This window comes from Emys orbicularis, chromosome 13 (assembly GCF_028017835.1).
Source record: "Emys orbicularis isolate rEmyOrb1 chromosome 13, rEmyOrb1.hap1, whole genome shotgun sequence".
Classification (NCBI taxonomy): domain Eukaryota; kingdom Metazoa; phylum Chordata; order Testudines; family Emydidae; genus Emys; species Emys orbicularis.
The window spans coordinates 20,638,515-20,659,647 of NC_088695.1; the positions used below are offsets into that span (position 1 = coordinate 20,638,515).

General features: G+C 48.4%; 1 protein-coding gene across 1 annotated transcript in view; it reads right to left on the reverse strand.

Moving 5' to 3' along the window:
- LOC135887576 (zinc finger protein 420-like) overlaps positions 1-706 on the reverse strand; it is a 104,589-nt gene extending 103,883 nt beyond the window's left edge. Inside the window, exon 1 of the mRNA XM_065415302.1 lies at positions 523-706. Within this exon, the coding sequence (XP_065271374.1) occupies positions 523-706 (184 nt within the window). The remainder of the gene's footprint in view (positions 1-522) is intronic.
- Positions 707-21,133: the final 20,427 nt, after the last annotated feature.

The window sequence follows — 21,133 nt, forward strand, 5'->3', positions numbered from 1 at the left end:
AGATCCCGTACCTCCTGTTCGGTCCACGCTGGAGCTGTTTTGCGATTCTGGGACTCCATCATGGTCACCTTTGCTGATGAGATCTACACTCACCTGCAGATTGCCACGCTGGCCAAACAGGAAATGAGATTCAAAAGTTTTCCTGTCTACCTGGCCAGTGCATCTGAGTTGAGAGCGCTGTCCAGAGTGGTCACAATGGAGCACTGTGGGATAGCTCCCGGAGGCCAATACCGTTGAATTGCGACCACACTACCCCAAATTCGACCCGGCAAGGTCGATTTCAGCGCTAATCCCCTCGTCGGGGGAGGAGTACAGAAATCCATTTTAAGAGCCCTTTAAGTTGGAAAAAACAGCTTTGTCGTGTGGACGGGTGCAGGGTTAAATCAATGTAACGCTGCTAAATTCGACCTAAACTCGTAGTGTAGACCAGGGCTAAGAAGACCTCTGTATCATCGTCTACCTTGTATGTGGGGAATTTCTTGGAATGGGGAACGGTACCTGGAGAAGGACTGTTAGGGTTACCTGGTGGACCCAGCTTAGCCCTTTCCATCTCTAAGCGCTTCAGCTCCAACTCCGCCTCCAAGCGCTTCGCCTCTCTTTCCACTTTTGCCTCCAAGTGCTTCGGCTCTCTTTCCACTTCCGCCTCCAAGCGCTTGTTCTCTGCTTCCGCCTCCAAGTGCTTGTCCTCCACTTCCAAGAGCTTCATCTCTAGGAAGAAATTCCTTTCTGCCTAAGTTAGAACTCTGCCTGAGTTAAAGGCATCCCTGTATCCTGGCATCTGGATCTCGGGTTGGGGAGGGCTGACTCTTCCCTCCTGGGAAGTTCCCAGTTCCCCATCCCCTCCCTGCATTTCTGTCATGGAGCTGGATGTCTGGGCTTGATCTGGGTCTGTCTTCTCTGTGGCATGCTGCTTTGGGAAGACTGGTTTCTCTAGGGTTTCGGTGCCTGACCTCAACCTCATGCACAGGCTGCCCTACTCTAGCCTAACTATTTCATTGCCACAAGCTAGAAAAAAAAATAAACTGCTTGTTGGACTCCCTGGCTTGGCAGGCCAAACCCATTACATGCCTGTTCCCTCTCAGGTAGCAAAGAAAAGAAAAGAAAGGGGAAAAAAAACCCTCCCTGGCTTTCAAGAGCCAAAAGGAAAAATGTGTCCTTTTAAAATCCGGAGGTCTGTACTTCTGGTTCAAAATGATCCCACCGCTCTGCCACCATGTCAGGGCTGATTCCCCACTCTGGCACTTCGAATGTAGAAGGTGGAGGCCCGCAAGGATTTAAAAAATTAATACTTGCCACTCCAGGCTTGTATTAAACTCACAAGGTTACAGCTTCTCTCTGACCTTGGCTTGGGTAAACGCTGCCACCACCCAAATGCAAAACCCCTTTTGGAATCCAGGAAGACACACTTGGGAATTCCTTCCTGTGGGGTACCCTCAAGCCCTTTCACCCCCCACCCCTTTGGGAAAGAGCTGAGAAAAGTTGCCACCAGCTAATTAAACAACATATGCACAAAGCTCTTTGGACACCAAAAATCCAATCCTGTTCTTAAAAAAAGGTAAATTTTATTAAAAACAAAAAAGAAAGAAAATACATCTGGAACTTAGGCTTTTGCTAGATTTTAAAAGAACAATTCCAAAAATGAAGCACCCAAAATAACTTTCTTTGGGGTTCAGCCTAAAAGTTACAAGCAAACAAAAGCATCTGGGATTAACACAGAGGAGTCCACATGCTAATAAGAAATAAAAGAAATAATACTAATAGCATCTTTCTAGACATTCCCTGATTACTTACGTATTTGGGGTTTCAGATAAGTAGGGTTGAGGTATGATTTGATGTTTTTTCATACCAGGTTTTAAAGCTGTTTATAGCATTGCTGCTCCGTGTCTCCGATCTCTCCCAGAGAACCACAACACACAGACAAAGGGAAGTTTTTTCTCAATTTTAAAAAGTTCTAGCCCTCACATTAGAATCATAGAATATTAGGATTGGAAGAGACCTTAGGAGGTCATCTAGTCCAATCCCCTGCTCAAATCAGGACCAACACCAACTAAATCATCCCAGCCAGGGCTTTGTCAAGCTGGGCCTTAAAAACCTCTAAGGATGGAGATTCCACCACCTCCCTAGGTAACCCATTCCAGTGCATCACCACCCTCCTAGTGAAATAGTGTTTCCTAATATCCAACCTTGACCTCCCCCACTGCAACTTGAGACTATTGCTTCTTGTTCTGTCATCTGCCACCACTGACAACAGCCTAGCTCCATCCTTTATGGAACCACCCTTTCAGGTAGTTGAAGGCTGCTATCAAATCCCCGCTCACTCTTCTCTTCTGCAGACTAAATAACCCCAATTCCCTCAGCCTCTCCTTGTAAGTCATGTGCCCCAGCCCCCTAATCATTTTTGTTGCCCTCCACTGTACTCTCTCCAATTTCTCCACATCTCTTCTGTAGTGGGGGGACCAAAAATAGACGCAATACTCCTGGTGAGGCCTCACCAGTGTCGAATAGAGGGGAATAATCACTTCCCTCGATCTGCTGGCAATGCTCCTACTAATGCAGTCCAATATGCTCTTAGCCTTCTTGGCAGCAAGGGCACACTGCTGACTCATATCCAGCTTCTCATCCACTGTAATCCCCAGGTCCTTTTCTGCAGAACTGCTGCTTAGCCAGTCGGTCCCCAGCCTGTAGCGGTGCATGGGATTCTTCCTTCCTAAGTGCAAGACTCTGCACTTGTCCTTGTTGAACCTCATCAGATTTCTTTTGGCCCAATCCTCCAATTTGTCTAGGTCACTCTGGACCCTATCCCTACCCTCAAGCATATCTACCTCTCCCCCCAGTTTAGTGTCACCTGCGAACTTGCTGAGGGTGCAATTAATTCCATCATCCAGATCATTAATAAAGATGTTGAATAAAACCGGCCCCAGGACTGACCCCGGGGGCACTCTGCTTGATACTGGCTGCCAACTAGACATTGGCTCTTTTGGTCAGGTGCCCACTCCTTTTCCTTTACCTGTGGGACTTTGTTAACCCTTTACAGGTAAAGCAAGCAGAGAACAGCCACCAAGAGGGACTTTATAGCTAACTGGCTGGCTGGGTGTCCATAAAATGGAGCTACCTCCCCACCCTTCATTTATCACAGTAGGGCTGAGTAGGGGTCATCTCTAAAGAACCTCCAGAGTGCTTTGATTTCTTTTTGAGGAGATGGTAACTTCCTTGCTTGGTAGGGATTGAATCCAGGATTCCTGTGTTTGTAAGAATAAACTGCTACCATTGAGGCCAAAGCAGAGCTTCTAAACCAGCTGGTCAAAAGACACAATGGGGGTGGGAATTATATGCTGTAAAAAATAGTTAATATACAAAGTAAAATAAAATGTCTTGCTCCCCCACTCCCCAAATACTCTTATGTTCAAAGTCAAAACACCTCTATGCGATACAGGATTATTACGTCATTTTAAATAAGGTGAACTGTGGCACAGAATAGATTAACAGCTGTGTCCAAATTCACACAGGAAGTTTGTTGCTGAGCCAAAAATTGAACTCTCAGGTCTCATAAAAACAGCCATACTGGGTCAGACCAATGGTCCATCTAGCCCAGTATCCTATCTTCTGGCAGTGGCCAGTGTCACTCGTTTCAGAGGGAATGAACAGAACAGGGCAATTTCAAAATCTCCATTCCTTGTAGTCCAGTTTAAGATTCTGGCTGTTGGAGGTTTAGGGACATCCAAAGCAAGAGGTTGTGTCACTGACCATCTTGGCTAATAGCTGTTGATGGACCTATTCTCCATGAACTATTGAGTTCTTTTTTTAATCCAGTTATACTTGCGGCCATCACAACATCCCATGGCAACAAACTCCACAGGTGGATCATGTATTGTGTGAAAAAAGTATTTCTTTTTGGTTTTTAAAAATCTGCTGTCTATGTCACAGTCCAACAATCTAGCTGCTAGACCTACCTTTCTTCCTTTTGTTAGCCAATGTATATGTTCTATGTATTGCACACCATATTAATATGTATTGCACATCACATTAATATTATACCTATTATATAGAAATGTTAGCCCAAAGTTATGAGTTATGTTCATTCTTGTTCACTCATGTCAAGGTATATATGTGAGATGCGGGTGAGGTAATATCTTTTATTGGACCAACTTCTGTTGGTGAGAGAGACAAGCTTACACAGAGCTCTTCTTCAGGTCTGGGAAACTTAATCAGACCATCACTGCTAAATACAACATGGAACAGAGTGTTTAGCATAAGTAGTTAACAATTTTTTTCAAGGGACCATTCAAGGTAAAGTGGCCCGTTAACACCTCTCCCATCATAAGGAGAAAAGGGAGGGGGAAGCAGATGATGAGGGGTTGGTAGTGGGTTATAGATTGTTCTGTTGTAATAAGCCATAAATCCATTGTCTATATTCCGTTTATGATTTTTTAGTGTCAAGCAGAGTTATGAATTTAAGCTCCCAGGCTTGTCTTTTGAAAGTGTTGTGCAGGTTTCCTTTGAGGATGAGGACTGAGAGGTCAGATATGGAGTGATCACTTTGTGAAAAGTGTTCACCTAAGTGTTTTTGTCTTTTTTTATCATTTTCCTATGTGAGTTCATTTGAGAGCATAATGATTGTCTGGTTTCACTCATGTAGTTGCTATTGGGGCAGTTAGTGAACTGGATGAGGTACACCACATGTTGTAATAGGCATGGATCTTGAAAGGTGTGTTGAGGGGGAGTGTTCATTACAGTAGCAGTGGAGATATGTCTGCCGGCTTTGCATCTGTTGTTCTGGCAGAGTCTGGTGAGGCTTTGGGTTAATGTGTCCTGGTCTTTTGAGAGTTTACTTCTGATGATAAGCTTGGAGAGGTTAGGCGGTTGTTTGAAGGCCAGAAGAGGTGGTTCAGGAAAGATTTCTTTCAGGATGGAGTCCCCATCGAGTATGGGTTGTAGTTGTTTGATGATACCCCATATGGGCTCCAGTGTGGAGTGGTAGCTGACAACTATGGGTGTGCGGTTGGAGCGGGTTTTATTTCTGTATTGAAGCAGGTTCTCTCAAGGTATTTGGGTGGCCTGTTCCATGATGTAATCTATGTCTCTGGTGGAGTGTCCTGGTTTGGTGAAGGTGATTTTGAGAGTGTTATGGTGGATATCCCAGACTTTCTCCTCGGAGCATGTTCTGTGGTATCTGAGTGCCTGGCTGTAGATAACGGATTTCTTGGTGTGCTTGAGGTGGTTACTGGATCTATGAAGGTTGGTGTGGTGATCTTTTATGCTTTTATTTAACCTCATTTGCTGCTGGAGGACTGTTTTTTGTCTGTTTCACCTGGGACCATGGGGCGGGGGTGGGTGGGTGGGGGAAGATCCAGAAGGTCTTAGCTGGAGGTTAGGTCACTAGCCCCGCTAGATGGACACAACCTGTAGAGCCAGCTGTGGGGGGCAAATGGACCTACATACGTGTGCTGCCCACATAGCTCCCAGAGTGGGCACTCAGCCAAGGACAGATTCGTGCCAACATCCGTATTTTGCATTAACTATACCACTTCTGGCAGGCCTCCCACTGCTATCTCACAGTGTATTGAATTACACTCAGACCTGGCTGTGTGTTTACCTGCATGTCCTCTACTGCTCTGGAGTAATGTTGACCAGAGGACATTTTCCCATCTAAATTCTGGCTCACAGCCAGTTGCACCCCTTTATGAGTCCTTCCCAGTGTTGAAATATAGATGGTGTTTACCTTCCACTCCTGCACCAGTTCGGGAGCAGTAGTGGGGTGGGGTACAGACTGGTAAAAAGCAGTGATGCATGTCTTCCCAGTGTGCCCATTGCATGTTTGAAAAGACAAATTTCTGCCTCTCGGGGCCTCACTTCAAGGTTATACTTTTCAGTATATTGACAGCCTGTAGAGGTGCACATGAAATTACTATCCTGTCCACTGCTGTCAAGGGAGCATCTGAACAAAGGAAAGGGCATGCAGGAAAGGATGCTGGATGTGATGAAGAGGCAAACACCTCTGCTGTAGAACATTGTGGCACTATGATCACGTCTGGCACCCCAACCTAGCCATGTCCTGAAGCCTGTGGAGAACACAAGACTCTGGGAGCCTCCTTTCGCTCCCCCGCATGCCACTCACCAAGAAAGGAAGAACAGTTCCCATCTACACATTTTTGTAAGTCCATCAGCACAGCTGTATGTGCTCAACCTTTTGGGCATGTTCTGCCACTGTTCCATTGTTTTTAAGTTTGCCCTGTGTAATGTTAAATCCCTAAAGGTTTTATCCCTAAAGGTACAACTCGGCTGAAAAATTTCACTGAGGTACGGCCTCTCCCAATAACATAAATTCTTTATTAAATTTTTACCCTGACACACTGCATTCATTTCCTGGGTTGTAGGACATTCATATTCTACCATTACACTCTGACATCAAAGTAGGAGCAGATCACATCCCTGCCCCATGTTCCGGACTACTTGGGGAAGTTGGTAGAGGCCCCCTTTCTGGTTGTTCATAACAAAGAAAATCACTTCACCTCTACCTCCCAGCCATTGGTGAGGATCTCCCACTGGCTCTCACAGATGTTGTACCAAACACAGCAAGTGCTTATTACATGAGGCAAATGTTGCTCAGCAGCCACCAACCTTGTCAGGGAACTCCTCCTCCTCCTTCCCTTCAGTCTTCCAAATGCTCACAATGTGCAGCTACTCAGAGCAGAGTTAAACAGCTCCTTTGTCCTGGTGAAGTGGCCAGGAAAATGGTTCATAAGACAGGGATGCGGACTATCAAAGGTGCAGGGTAGAAAGGGGTAGAATGACAAGTAATATTCAAAGAAAAATTATCAAAATAACTAAATAATGATCAAAAATGATAATTGGGAGAAACAATTAATTAGAAGGGATTATTAATTGCTTCTCATATGAGTAGCTGAGGAAAACCCAAACAAATATGGATTTATTGATTATGATTATTAATACGACTGCACTCAGGACAAAACCACATAAAAACATACTAAGGATTCTTTTTCTTATACACTAAGGGGGATGTCCCAAAATAAACAATTGAACTTGACTATGAAATGAAGAGACTTTTATTTAGTAATTAAAAATGATAAAAGAAACCAATAAACAATTCAATGAAGGCAGATTATCAAAATAAGATACACCAGATTAAAAAACAGTAAATAAAATGAATGATATAATGTAGCAACTCTTAAAACAACCTCTTTATTAATCATGACATTCTAAAATAGAAAGCAAGTTAAAATGAGGATAGTGATCTATATTGAATGGACTAGTGTTATAAAACTGGGTATAAAATTTTCCTCTATCTTAAACTGCTTTCAGGCTTTATTTCTTTTTAATGTTTCTAATGTAATTCTTTTCTTTTGTATGTAACCCTTTTGCCTATCTGAGTTGGCAGCAACAAGGGCCGGGTTCAGTATCTAGGGGTTCCGTTTCAATAACTCAATGCAAAACTGGCTCGAGCCCCCAACCAGTGACCTGGGACAATTACATACCACCCCCTGGGCGCCTCTAAGAGGCAATACTTCCCCTATCGCAAGCATGGAGTCTGAGTGTAGCAGAAAATGTTTAATAACATGAGGTAAACGACATCAGCAGTAAATTGGAAAAAACACCACAAACAGGATTAATAACACAAACCCTGAGCAAAAGACCCACCCCAGCAAATTGGGCCGTGTCTTTCCCTTTGGTTCTTGAATCCAGCAACCCAAAAATCACCCAAAGTCCAACACCCCAAAAGTCTCTTGAACCCAGCAACCCAAAAATCACCCAAAGTCCCAAAAGTCCAACAACCCAAAAGTCTCTGCCCCTGGTCAGTGCAGCCCCAGAGTTCAAAAGTTTATCTGCAGGGTTTTACCCTCCCCCAGCCTGGGAGGAAATGGGAAGGGGGCACGCAGGGTGTTAAGGGGCACCTTATGTGGTCCGAGGCCGACTGTCCGCCTCTCCGTGGGGTTCCGCTGCAGCCTTCACCACGAGCCACTCCACTCCACTCCAGCTGTCCCGTGAGCCGCTCCTGCCACCCCACGATCTGCTCCGCTCTACCAGCTCCTCCAGCCGTCCCCCGCAAATTGCTCAGCTCTGCTCACCATTCCATGGGCCGCTCCAACTGTCCCACAAACTGCTCCACTCCACCAGCCGTCCTACAAACTGCTCAGCTCCACTCACCGTTCCGTGGGCCGCTCAGCAATATAGCTTCAGTCTCCCCCACTAGTTAACACAGCACTCAGTGATCTCAGCTCTTAGTAACTTTAGCTATTTCAGCTTGTAGTAGGGGAGGCCCAGTGCTAGTGCACGAGTGGCCCAAAGTGAATTCCACATAGCAGCCTGTAACTAGACTCTCAATAGAATCAAAATTAGCTCTGCTATTCAACAGTGGAGAGAGAAGGTGGTGCAATGGGTGTTTCAGGCCCTCAAAGGGGACCAGACCCATCAGGTACAAATACCTGTCCCCATCCTCTCTCAATTCATTGTGTTTTGGAACCCATGTCCCTTGTCTAGCGAGTGCTACTTAGGTGATGGTGAGACCCTCTGTCATAAAACAGTTTCATTGTCCTTGATTCACATAATCAGGGTAACACTTTATTCCTCCTGCCCCAATAACAGAGAAACTGGGGATCCCACAGCAGCCAACATGACCATTTTGGGCTGCCGTGGGCTCATGCTAGGCGGGGTGGGTGTGCCTATGCAAACAAGATCAGCCCCTGGAGTTCTCTTCCACACTTGCCATAATTCACCACCAGATGTCACGGTAGAGCTCATCCTGACTCTGCTTACATGTACCATTTAAAATTTTTTTCATAGTTGGATGGATATGACTTCGGCATTTTCCAGTTAAGAGTTCCTACCAGCCCCAGGGTCTTGTTTTATAATATAGATCTGAACTCCAGTGAGTTCAGTGTTTTAGAAAACAATAATTATGCTCTCCACAGTCATTGATTTCCTAAATCTTTCTGCACTTTTAGAGAGGTGGAATTTCTCAGCCTTCCTTCTGTTGTTCAATGTGCAATCTTCTTCTTGGTGGTAGGACTTAAGATTCTGAGTTCAGGGAAAAATCTTTTTCCCCAAACTGCTTATAATTGGGATCTGGACTTTAGCATTCCAGGATCTAATTTTTTGTCTTTAAAGAAATCTCATTAAAAGAATAATACCCTCTCTTAGATTTAAATGAACACTTCTTACATGGAATGGACTAGCTTCCTCTGGATCAGGCACTGATCTGCTAAACATGACCAACAGATGTAGATTTTTGCTGGACAAAAGTTTGGGACTTGATAATGCTTTTTATGTATTACCTTCCCCATTTGGTTGCACTGGGGGCTTGCTCTACGCCCAAAGTTCATATTGGCCAATTTTCCATTGGCCCATTTTGTTTAGGAGCCATTTCCTTTTGTTGCAGGTAGTCATTTATTAACTAGATAGGTCAAAGTGTCATGCTAACTTTCCTGCCCATCCAGTAGGTAGCATTTGAGCTGCACAAAAAGTTCCTTTCTAAGGGTTTTCAGTCTCTCCTGGGAATCCTTCATTTTTTATTTAGCATAGTTAATTAAAAAAAACACCAACAGAATGGTTTAAAAAAGTCTTTGGGCTCAATTTTCTTTTGATACTCTTTCATGAACCATTTAAAAACCGAATAATTTTTCTCATATTTTGTTGTAACTCGATAATTACCTTCTGGAAGCTTTATTCTTTTTTCTTCTTACTCTTAAGTTTAATTTGAAGAGAGTTTCATTCCATCCCACTTCCAAATGCAGGATGAAATTACCCCCATTCTGATTCTACTTTTAACAAATTCAAGGTTCATTATAAAATCAGTATCCTAACTCCAAATGATTAGAACAATCTAGCTTATTTTAAGCATTGTCCTAGATACTTGAAAATGTTAGCAATACAAAAATGAGGCCATGTCTTACTAATAATGTCTTCTAATAAAATTCATAATTATTACTCTTTAGCTTTATACAAAAGTCCTCGGTTTACTAATATATAAGCACACCCTATGACTTTATACACCAAAATCTCTAATTCAGTTTGCATGTTCAGGGGTCTAAATCTGATCCATTAGGCTCCACAGGAGGAATCACAAGACCATTAGTTTCCATAGTGGCTATGGAACAAAACTTCCCTTTTTCAAATTGTAAAACAGGGTTGAGTGTCTAAAGCTTTTGGCATTATGGACCTGTCCAGACCGCCTCATATTAATATTGGTGAATGTTCCATGGTGATCAACCAGGCCTTGCAACAATAGACACCTTTCTGTTGATGAACTCTTAGGCCTGATGTTAGGGAGAAATTCCAGGAATGTGGGATCCCTCTAAAATTTGGTAACGACAACCATGCAAATCTGTATCTATTCTCCTGTGCATTGTCAAGCTTTATTTGTTGACCCAGGAGCACCCTCTCCATGACATGTGGCCTAACTTCAATGATTCTATCATGCTTCAATTCCAGGTAAGCAATCTGGATTCCCTTTCTAGCCCATTGTCTGTCTTTTCACCTGTCCATACTCCTATGCAATAGAGAGAGCCTGGAATACTCAGCCTGGTGCAAGATCTGAGGCCTGAACCAGAGGCTGTGAACCAAAGTCAGAGCATGTATTAAAGCAGATACTCACAAGTTCACTGTCCAGTACATGAACTTGGCAAAGTTATTGCTAGTGTACTATACACTAGATATGTATATAAATACATTCCAGCTAGTACAGATATGCCCCCAGTCTAGTAAAGTAGAACCTCAGAGTTATGAACACCTTGGTAATTGAGGTTGTTCATAACTCTGAAATGTTCGTATCACTGAACAAAATGTTATGGTTGTTCTTTCAAAAGTTTACAACTGAATATTGACTTAATACAACTTTGAAACTTTGCTATGCAGAAGAAAAATGCTGCTTTAAACCATCTTAATTTAAATAAAAAAGCACAGAAACAGTTTCCTTACCTTGTCAAATCTTTTTTTTAAACTTTCCTTTTATTTTTTTAGTAGTGTACATTTAACGCAGCACTGTACTGTATTTGCTTTTTGGGGGGAGGCAGAGGGTCTCTGCGGCTGCCTGACTGCATACTTCCAAATCCCAGTAAGGTGTGTGGTTGACTGGTCAGTTCATAACTCTGAGGTTCTACTGTACAAGATAAGATGGTCTGGCAAAAAATGAATAGGGATGTTTTGTCCTAGTTATCAGGAACAAAGGGGGTAACAAACAGCTGTCATGACACAGGTAAGGTGGTGTGCAAGCTGTGTATTCCAGTTGCTTACCAGAGTATTCTGCCTTTAGCCTTTGTGCAGCCAAGGGGGCAGTGGAAAGCCCCCCCCCCCCCCCCGCTGACTAAGGTGAGTGCATTGTAACAAGCATATATGTGTTAATGTACCCATAACCACAGAACCAGGGCACTAGGACCATGCACTGTTGAAAATAAACCTGGCTGAGCGCCTTCACAGCCAAACAGTGTCTGTGGTCTTTCTTTATGAGTAACACTGAGGTCTGCTGAACTAACATGCTGCCTGTAAGATATAAGGCCTATTTCTGCAGCCATTAGGACAGCAGCTGCCATAAGCCAAGAAGCGGAAAGTCACATCCTCACAGTCCATCTAAATTGCATTAAAAATAATGTAATATCGGGCTGTTAAGGAGGAGCTACTGTCCTAATAGTACCCACCATCACCAGATGAAACCGATCTTAAGATGTTTAAAGAAAACTTTGTTTGATAGCATTCTGTCTGACCAGGAATCACCTATCAACAGTTGGGTGTGAAATCCCTACTTTGTTATTGTTTTGCTTTTATGGTCCCCACTTCTCTATTGTTTATCTATATGGTCTCTGTCTGATTAGTTGCATAACTAATTTTACAAAATTTAAAACTACTAAGGTGGTGGGGTATGATTGGTAAAAGAATTGTTTCTCAATATGATAGGCTTGGTCAAAGAATTATTTTGTAATACTTTAGTAAAATGATTGGTTAAGGTACAGCTAAGCAGGACTCCAGTTTCACTGTATAAGCTGGGGTCCAAAAGGAAGTTCTTTGGAACCAACTCCAGGACACAGCCTCAAGATCAGAGCTGCCAGATCTCAACACCCTGCCAACTATATCGTACAGAAGCTGGAGTCCCTGGACAACCTGATCCTGACTGGCCACCAGGAAAAGTTTGTCTGTCTTATTGGGAGGGGTGAGCATTGTATACTTAGCGTGTGCATTCTGTTTGGATAACTGTTAATAAATAGAGGTTAAGGATATTATTGTGTAAGGCTCTTTTACCGATAAAAGACCTTGCAAACCTGCAGAATGTAAGGTTACATCTTGAGCCCATGGAAGGATAAGGACGGGGTGCCTAAATTAACAGGGTTACACCTTGAACCCTAGGAACAGGGTAAAGGTAGGTACTCCTAGAATATGCGGGTAACAATCCTAGACCCTGATGAGGGTGAGAATCTCTCACAGAGACAAAACATCTTCTGGCTGCCTGAGTTAGAGACCCAGGTGCTGGAGATACTGCTGAAGTCCATGAGAAGACCAAGACTGAGATTGCTACAGAGGGAAGTTCTGTCAGTGAGATTAAGGGCTGTACTGAAATACAGACAATTGAGAGAGATTTAAACAGCTTTGCTCCAGGCACTGGCTGGGTGCTGCCATGTTGGGTCATTGTCAGCTATGAGCCTTTCACTCCCTGCTCTTGATTTCCCCCATCCACATCCCTAGTGTGAGGTTCTTACCCACGAAAGCTTATGCTCCCAATACTTCTGTTAGTCTTAAAGGTGCCACAGGACCCTCTGTTGCTTTTTACAGATTCAGACTAACACGGCTACCCCTCTGATACTTCACATCCCTAGTGTCATCAAACTAGCAACCACACCAGAGATTTCACCTCTAAAGTGTTTGTTTCCCTGAAGTATTGGCCAAAAGTGTCATCCCCCTACCCTCTTTCCCATGCTGCTTGGTTCTCCCTTTTCCTCCTGGTCCACTATAGCCTTCCATCCTCCTCTGCTCCAGTTGATGGCCTTGTGGTGGTTAATAAAATGCAACATATTGCAGGGCAGGTATGTTTATTGTAGTGGCAGATACAGAAAGCAATAGAGACTGTCCTCTGGGTCACAGTGTGATCATTGCCCTGAGTTTTGAGCTACCTTTACACTTTCAAAGGCATGCTACATTATGAGATTAATTGCCCAAATGAGTCTACAGTGATATTACATAATGAGGCTTGGACGGATTAAAGTTTTATCATAAACATAGTTTTTTTCATCCGTTTCTGTGTACCAATCTCCATCACTAATAGCCAAATTGTACAGATAGGCAAGGTTAGTAAGAAAAATGCTGCTTGAGAACTTATTAGAATCAAAGTTCAGTGATTTAGAGTTTTGAATTAGGCTTGTTACAAATCAGCTAGTGTATGAATACTAAAAACAGAGATACTTTGTTGATTTGATATCTACTTTGCATAGTTTGACATGGAATGCTGACAGCTCATATTTTAACAATTTTTGAAGCTTTACATTTTTGATTCTCAATTCTGAAGCCATTAAATAATAGTCAGAGGCCCTGTGCTGGGCTGGATAAACCCCACACCAGAGAGTTTACAGTGAAGAAACAACTTTAGGCCCAGGAAGCCCCACCCTGACAAGCCAGCTGGCCATGCTCCAGTTGGACAGCAGACTTAAAAGAGTGGTTGATGCAATGACTACAGCACATCTAGGTGGTGGATGCAATGACTACAGCACAACCGGGTGGTGGATGCAATGATTATAGCAATGGAACTCATGAAGGTGTTCACGAAGGTGGGGATCCCCAAGGAAATAATAAGATAATCAGAATAATAAGAAGGAATCAATTTTGAAACACTTAGAGGAGAGGAAAGTGATCAGGAATAGTCAGCATGGATTCACCAAGGGCAAGTCATGCCCGACTAACCTCATTGCCTTCTATGATGAGATAACTGGCTCTGGGGATGAGGGGAAAGCAGTGGAAGTGTTATTCCTTGACTTTAGCAAAGCTTTTGATACGGTCACCCACAGTATTCTTGCCAGCAAGTTAAAGACGTATGGGCTGGATGAATGGGCTATAAGGTGGATAGAAAGCTGGCTAGATAATTGGGCTCAACGGGTAGTGCCCAATGGCTCCACGTCTAGTTGGCAGCCGGTATCAAGCAGAGTGCCCCAAGGGTCGGTCCTGGGGCTGGTTTAGTTCAATATCTTCATTAATGATCTAGAGGATGGCGTGGATTGCACCCTCAGCAAGTTTGAAGATGACATTAAACTGGGAGGAGTGGTAGATACGCTGCAGGGTAGGAATAGGATACAGAGGGACCTAGACAAATTAGAGGATTGGGCCAAAAGAAATCTGATGAGTTTCAACAAGGACAAGTGCAGAGTCCTGCACTTAGGACGGAAGAATCCCATTCACTGTTACAGACTAGGGACCGAATGGCTAGGAAGCAGTTCTACAGAAAAGGACCTAGGGGTTACAGTGGACGAGAAGCTGGATATGAGTCAACAGTGTGCCCTTGCTGCCAAGAAGGCTAACGGCATTTTGGGCTGTATAAGTAGGGGCATTGCCAGCAGATCGAGGGACGTGATCATTCCCCTCTATTCGACATTGGTGAGGCCTCATCTGGAGTACTGTGTCCAGTTTTGGGCCCCACACTACAAGGAGGATGTGGATAAATTGGAAAGAGTCCAGCGGAGGGCAACAAAAATGATCATGGGGCTGGAGCACATGACTTATGAGGAGAGGCTGAGGGAACTGGGATTGTTTAGTCTGCAGAAGAGAAGAATGAGGGGGGATTTGATAGCTGCTTTCAACTACCTGAAAGGGGGTTCCAAAGAGGATGGATCTAGACTGTTCTCAGTGGTAGAAGATGACAGAACAAGGAGTAATAGTCTCAAGTTGCAGTGGGGGAGGTTTAGGTTGGATATTAGGAAAAACTTTTTCACTAGGAGGGTGGTGAAGCACTGGAATGGGTTACCTAAGGAGGTGGTGGAATCTCCTTCCTTAGAGGTTTTTAAGGTCAGGCTTGACAAAGCCCTGGCTGGTATGATTTAGTTGGGAATTGGTCCTGCTTTGAGCAGGGGGTGGACTAGATGACCTTCTGAGGTACCTTCCAACCCTGATATTCTAAGATTCTATGAAAACTGAACTTGTGCGAGCTGCTGAAATTGAATCTCTGAGGACTTCTGTCTGCCCTCCCCAAACAGCTGGAATAATCGAAAGTTTCAATGGGACCCTGAAATGGCTGTTAAGAAAGTTTGTGGCTGAAGAACTCTGCCACTGGGACTGCCTGTTACCACCTCTCCTATTTGCAGTAGGGAAGGTCCCCCAAGCCTGGATGGGTTCTCACCCTTCTGTTGCTAAGTGCTGAAGGCTGGGATGTCGTTGCCTTAGTAACGCTGTTCAGGCTGCTCAGTGCTTCTGTACTAACAGAAGATAGTGCAGCCTGCTAATTCAGCAGACCTCAATGTTACTCATAACGAAAGACCACAGGCATAGTTCAGTGACAATGGCACTTGGCCAGTTTATTGCCCGCAGGGCACAGTACTAATGCCCTGGCTCCATGGTTACACGTACATTGACACATGAGTGCCCAGAGGCCAAGAGTGACTCAGTCAGCAGCAGGAGTTTCTGCTGTCCCCTAAGCCACACAAAGGCTTAAGGCGAGGTACCCCAACATTTATAGACTGAGATAAACAACTTACACACCACCTTACGTGTGTCATGACATCTGTTACCTCCCCTTATTCCTGATACCTTGGACAAAACATCCCTATTCATAATTTTTGTCAAACCATATTATATTAGATTGGGATGTATCTGTACTAGCTGGGATATATTTATGTAAATCTCTAGTGCCTAGTACAGTAGCAGCAACTTTGCCAAGTTCATGTAAAAGGCAGTGAACTTGTGAGCATCTGCCTTAATACATGATCTGACTTTGGTTCACAGCCTCTGGTTCAGGTCTCAGATCTTGCACCAGGCCCAGTGCCCCAGGCTCGCTCTCTCTATTACATCTTTGAGTAGTTGTTGTATGGGAGGCAACCTTGGGGAATCCTAGACCTAGTTCAGGAAGTCTGGGAGGAACAAGAGCACAGAGGCACCAAGGTAGTACAGTACATTGCTCAGCTATGAGAGACGCTGAAGACACTAGGGCCCTCTGCAAAGGAAAACCTGTTAAGGGCCTGTAGTGAGTTGGTGTGGCTCCCCTCCTGCCCAGCAGAGGGAGCCCCCTTACAGATGCCCAAGTGGGCGGAGCCTCCGCCGCCTGTTCCCGCCCCCCGGAAGTCAAGGGGCGGGACAGGAAGTATAAAAGCCAGCCACCAGAGCTCAGTGAGGTCCCAGCCGCCGCAGGGAGCAGACGTGTGGCCGGGAGCTCACGGCCGGGAGACCTCCGAGACCCGCGGCCGTTGCCCTAACTGGCTGGAGCTGCCCCGAGCCCACTACGAGGAGGAGCCACCGGAACCCGCCCGCTCCCGTCGTTGGGAGGAGCCGTTGGAACTCCCCCACACCAACCCCGAAGGCAAGACGCCACCAGGGCCCCTCCGCCCCTGTTGTTACCCGGAGGAGCCACCTGAGTCCAATTGGCCGGACTTCCCCGAGGAGCTGCCGGACCTGCCACCCAGCCCCGGCCGAGAGGAACCCATGCTGGTGGATTGGACTGGGCCCGGTGCCACGGACAAGGTAGGCCCCGAGGGGGAACCTGGAAGTAGCCCGGGGGTAGCCGACCCCGGTCAGGCTGTAGCCACGTATGAGCCTATGTCAGTGTGTTGCGGCCAGGATCCCCACTGACAAAGCAGCGGGTCTTCTGCCGCTGCTAGGGCCCCGGGCTGGGACGCAGTGGAGTGGGTGGGCCTGTGTCCCCCCCGCCACTCCCGCTCACGGGTGGCAGGCTTCCCCCTCTCCCAATGCTCAGCCCCTGCACCAAAGAGCCTGAGCTCTCTGACTGTTGTGCTGCTGCTCAGCCCCTGCACCAAAGGGCCTGGGCTCCCTACCTGTTGTACTGTTGCTCAGCCCCTGCACCAAAGGGCCTGAGCCCCCTAACTGTTGTACTGTTGCTCAGCCCCTGCACCAAAGGGCCTGAGCTCTCTAAACTGTGTGTCACTCAGTCCTGTGAAAAGGGGAGGAGCGCTGACCCAGCGAACTATACCGCTGCCCCACCGGTAGTGAGTCGGTGTGGCTCCCCTCCTGCCCGGGAGGGTCGAGCCCCGGCACAAACCCTCCACACGTGGTACCAGAAGTGGGGACCTGCGAGTCCCTGCCCCTGTGAGAAGGGGCTGGAAGAGGGAGGGGCCATTGCCCTCCCCCCTGTTGTAGTAAGGAGTATGGACATGGAGCGTTTGTTCCAGCTGCTTGCGGAGAGCCAGGAGCAGCAGCAGGCGGCCCAATTGCAGCAGCAGCAGCAACAGCAGCAGCAGGCCGCTCAACTCGCGCAGCAGCAGCAGCGGGATGCTGTCCATCTCCAGCAACGACAGGAGCAGCATACGGCCCAGCTGGCGCAACAGCAGCAGTTGGTGCAGCAATTGGGGAACCAGCTACAGCAGCTGCTGGTCACGCTCCCTCGCCCCACTGTGGGGCCAGCGGGGGAGAACGGGGGGGTGCCGCGTTCAGCTGCTCCCCTCCGCCTGACCAAGATGGGCCCGGACGATGACCCCGAGGCCTTCTTGGTCACCTTTGAGCGTGTGGCACTCATCGCCGGGTGGGCCCGAGACCAGTGGGCTACTCTTTTAGCCCTGTATCTGACCGGGACGGCCAAGGTGGCCTACCACGGACTGGCGACAGAGGAAGCCCGCGACTATGACCGAGTGAAAGCTGCGATACTAGACGCGCTGGACGTCAGCCCTGAGACCTTCAGACAACGGTTCCGGGGCCAGACTTACCCCCCCCCCCCCGGGGCCCGACCGCGGCTGGTGGCCCAGACCCTAAAGGAGGCATGTCGGCGGTGGTTACAACCTGACACCCGGACAGCGGAGGAAGTGACCAAACAGGTCATCCTGGAACAGTTCATCCAGACCCTGCCCTCCCAATGGCGTGCCTGGGTGCTCCGCCACCGGCCGGCGATGCTGTCCGCGGCTGTGTCGCTGATGGAGGACTTCCTCGCCCCCGAAAATGCGGTGGGCCCCACCTTTCGGCGCCCCAACACTGGGTCCGAACCGGCCTGCGGTGAGAAGAAGGAGAACACCCCGAGTGAGCCTCGACACCCAGTCCCCAAAACCAACCCCCATACGGAGCCCCGGGCCCAGTGCATAGAGTTGGCTCCCCGGACGGGGCCAATGCCCCCTGGCCAGGGGCCCCCAAGGGCCCGGCGGAGCCCCCCCCGGAGCCCAAGCCGAGTGGGCCCCCGGGGTAGGTGGCCTGAACTCGGTCCCTGTTTTGGCTGCGGGAAAAGGGGACACCTCCAGCGGGACTGTCCCGACATGGACTGCAGTTACGGACAAGTGTGGGCGGGACACAATCGGGCCCGACCATCCCTGAACCCCAAGCTAACAGTCCCCGTGGCCGTTGGGGGTCAGGTAACTCGGGCCTTGATCGACTCGGGCTGTGGCCAAACGCTGGTCCGGCAGGAGCTGGTACCTCAGACCGATACCCGCTTGAGGGTGATCCATCTGCAGTGTATCCACGGGGACGTCCGACCGTATCCGAGCGCCCGGGTTCCCCTAACGATCGCGGGTGTCACCCGGAATCTGGTGGTCGGCGTAGCTCCCCACCTAGTATATCCCGTGGTCTTGGGTCAGGACTGGCCCGCTTTCGAGGAAGTCCTCCGACCCACGCTGGCCCTGGAAGCAGACCACCAGGGGTCCTCACCCGAGACCACCGCCCAGGTCGAGGCAACCAAGGCGGACGTCCCGGACGAGGCAGTGCTGCAGCCGGGGCCCACCCTTAAACCCCGCCTCGACACCGACTTCTGTTGAGATCAACGGGCGGATCCTACCCTCAGCCGCTTTTATAGAGCAGCTCGCGGCGGTGGACAGGAGCGTCGCAGATCCCCAGCAAGCCACCCAATGGCCCCACTTCGAGCTGCACAGGGACCGGCTCTACCGAGTGGACCGCAACCCCCGCACACGGGAGCCACAGACGCAAATGATGGTGCCCCTCTGTCATCGGCGAGCCGTAATGAAACTCGCCCATGATGTGCCGGCTGCTGGGCACCTGGGGCAAGAGAAGACCCTCGCCCGGATCCTAGCGCGCTTCTTCTGGCAGGGAGTCTACCAGGATGTGAAGAAGTATTGCACCTCCTGCCCGGAATGTCACGGTCGCCATGGACCTCATGGGCCCGCTCCCAAAAAGCGCTGCTGGGTTTTGGTACATTTTGGTACTCGTGGACTACGCCTCCTGATTTCCGGAGGCCGTCCCTTTGCGGAGCATTACCGCCCGGACTATCGCGGGCGAGCTGGTGAAGATCTTCGCGCGGGTAGGGTTGCCTAAGGAAATCTTAACCGATCAGGGAACTAACTTCACCTCCCGGTTGTTACGCCAGGTCTGTACACTCTTAGGAGTCAAACAACTCCGCACCTCAGTTTACCACCCGCAGACAGACGGGTTAGTGGAACGGTTTAATCGAACGCTTAAGGGAATGTTGCGGAAATTCCCCCTAGACGAGCTCCGCCACTGGGATCAGTTCCTTCCGCCCCTGCTGTTAGCCATCCGGGAGGTTCCTCAAGCGTCAACGAAGTTTTCTCCGTTCGAACTATTATACGGACGCAGGCCGCGGGGCCTCTTGGATCTAATGCGAGAGACCTGGGAACAGTCGGCCTCCCCAGCTCAGGGCCTCTTAAAATACGTCCTACAATTGCAGGTGTACCTTACCCAGGCGGGAGCCCTGGCGTGCGAAAATTTAAGGATGGCGCAGGAACGACAGGAGCGGGCCTATAACCAGGAGGCCCAAGTGTGGGAGTTTCAGCCCGGGGATCGAGTCCTACTCCTCCTGCTGTCAAGGGAATCAAAGCTGTTAGCCCGCTGGCAGGGGCCTTATGAAGTAGTACGCAAAGCGGGTCCGGTCACCTACAAGGTTAGGCAACCGGATAAATGCAAAGGAACCCAACATTACCATGTGAACCTGTTGAAGCTGTGGCGTGGCCGGGAGGGTCTCATGATTAACCCTTGCCCGCCCGAACCGGAGCTCGGACCCCGTGTACTCCCGAAGGAGGACCCCCCCGGCACCCCTCCTAGGTGAGTCGCTCACGGAGGAACAACATAAACAGGCTAACTGTCTCCTGCAGGCCTTCCGGAAGACTTTCACGGCGGTACCGGGCTATACAACCCTGGTCTGGCATTCGATCCAGACTGAGCCCGGGAAAGTTGTTTGGGAAACAACCCGGCCCCTGCCCTACCGGATGCGTAAAGAGGTCGAAGAGGAGGTGCGAGACATGCTGGCTTTGGGCGTCATTGAGCCGTCCCGGAGCGAGTGGTGCAGCCCGGTGGTCCTGGTGCCCAGGCCAGATGGCACCCGCCGTTTCTGCATAGATTTTCGGAAGGTGAACGCCATCTCCCGCTTCGATGCCTACCCGATGCCCCGCGTAGACGAATTACTGGGCCGCCTGGGAGAGGCCCAGTTTATCACCACCCTCGACCTTAGCAAGGGCTACTGGCAGGCTTCCCCCTCTCCCAATGCTCAGCCCCTGCACCAAAGGGCCTGAGCTCTCTGACTGTTGTGCTGCTGCTCAGCCCCTGCATCGAAGGGCCTGAGCCCCCTAACTGTTGTGCTGCTGCTGCTCAGCCCCTGCACCAAGGGCCTGGGCTCCCTACCTGTTCTACTGTTGCTCAGCCCCTGCACCAAGGGGCCTGAGCCCCCTAACTGTTGTACTGTTGCTCAGCCCCTGCACCGAAGGGCCTGAGCCCCCTAACTGTTGTATTATTGCTCAGCCCCTGCACCGAAGGGCCTGAGCTCCCTATACTGTGTGTCACTCAGTCCTGTGAAAAGGGGAGGAGCGACCCAGCGAACTATACCGCTGCCCCACCGGTAGTGAGTCGGTGTGGCTCCCCTCCTGCCCGGGAGGGTCAAGCCCCGGCACAAACCCTCCACAGGGCCCATGAGTATAAAAAGCAAGCCTATGCCAAGGACTTCCACCCATGTGCATTTCAACCTGGCAACAGAGTCCTGCTGCTACTGCCCAGCTTGGAGTTAAAATTAAGGGCTCGAAGGCAAGGGCCCATCAAAGTG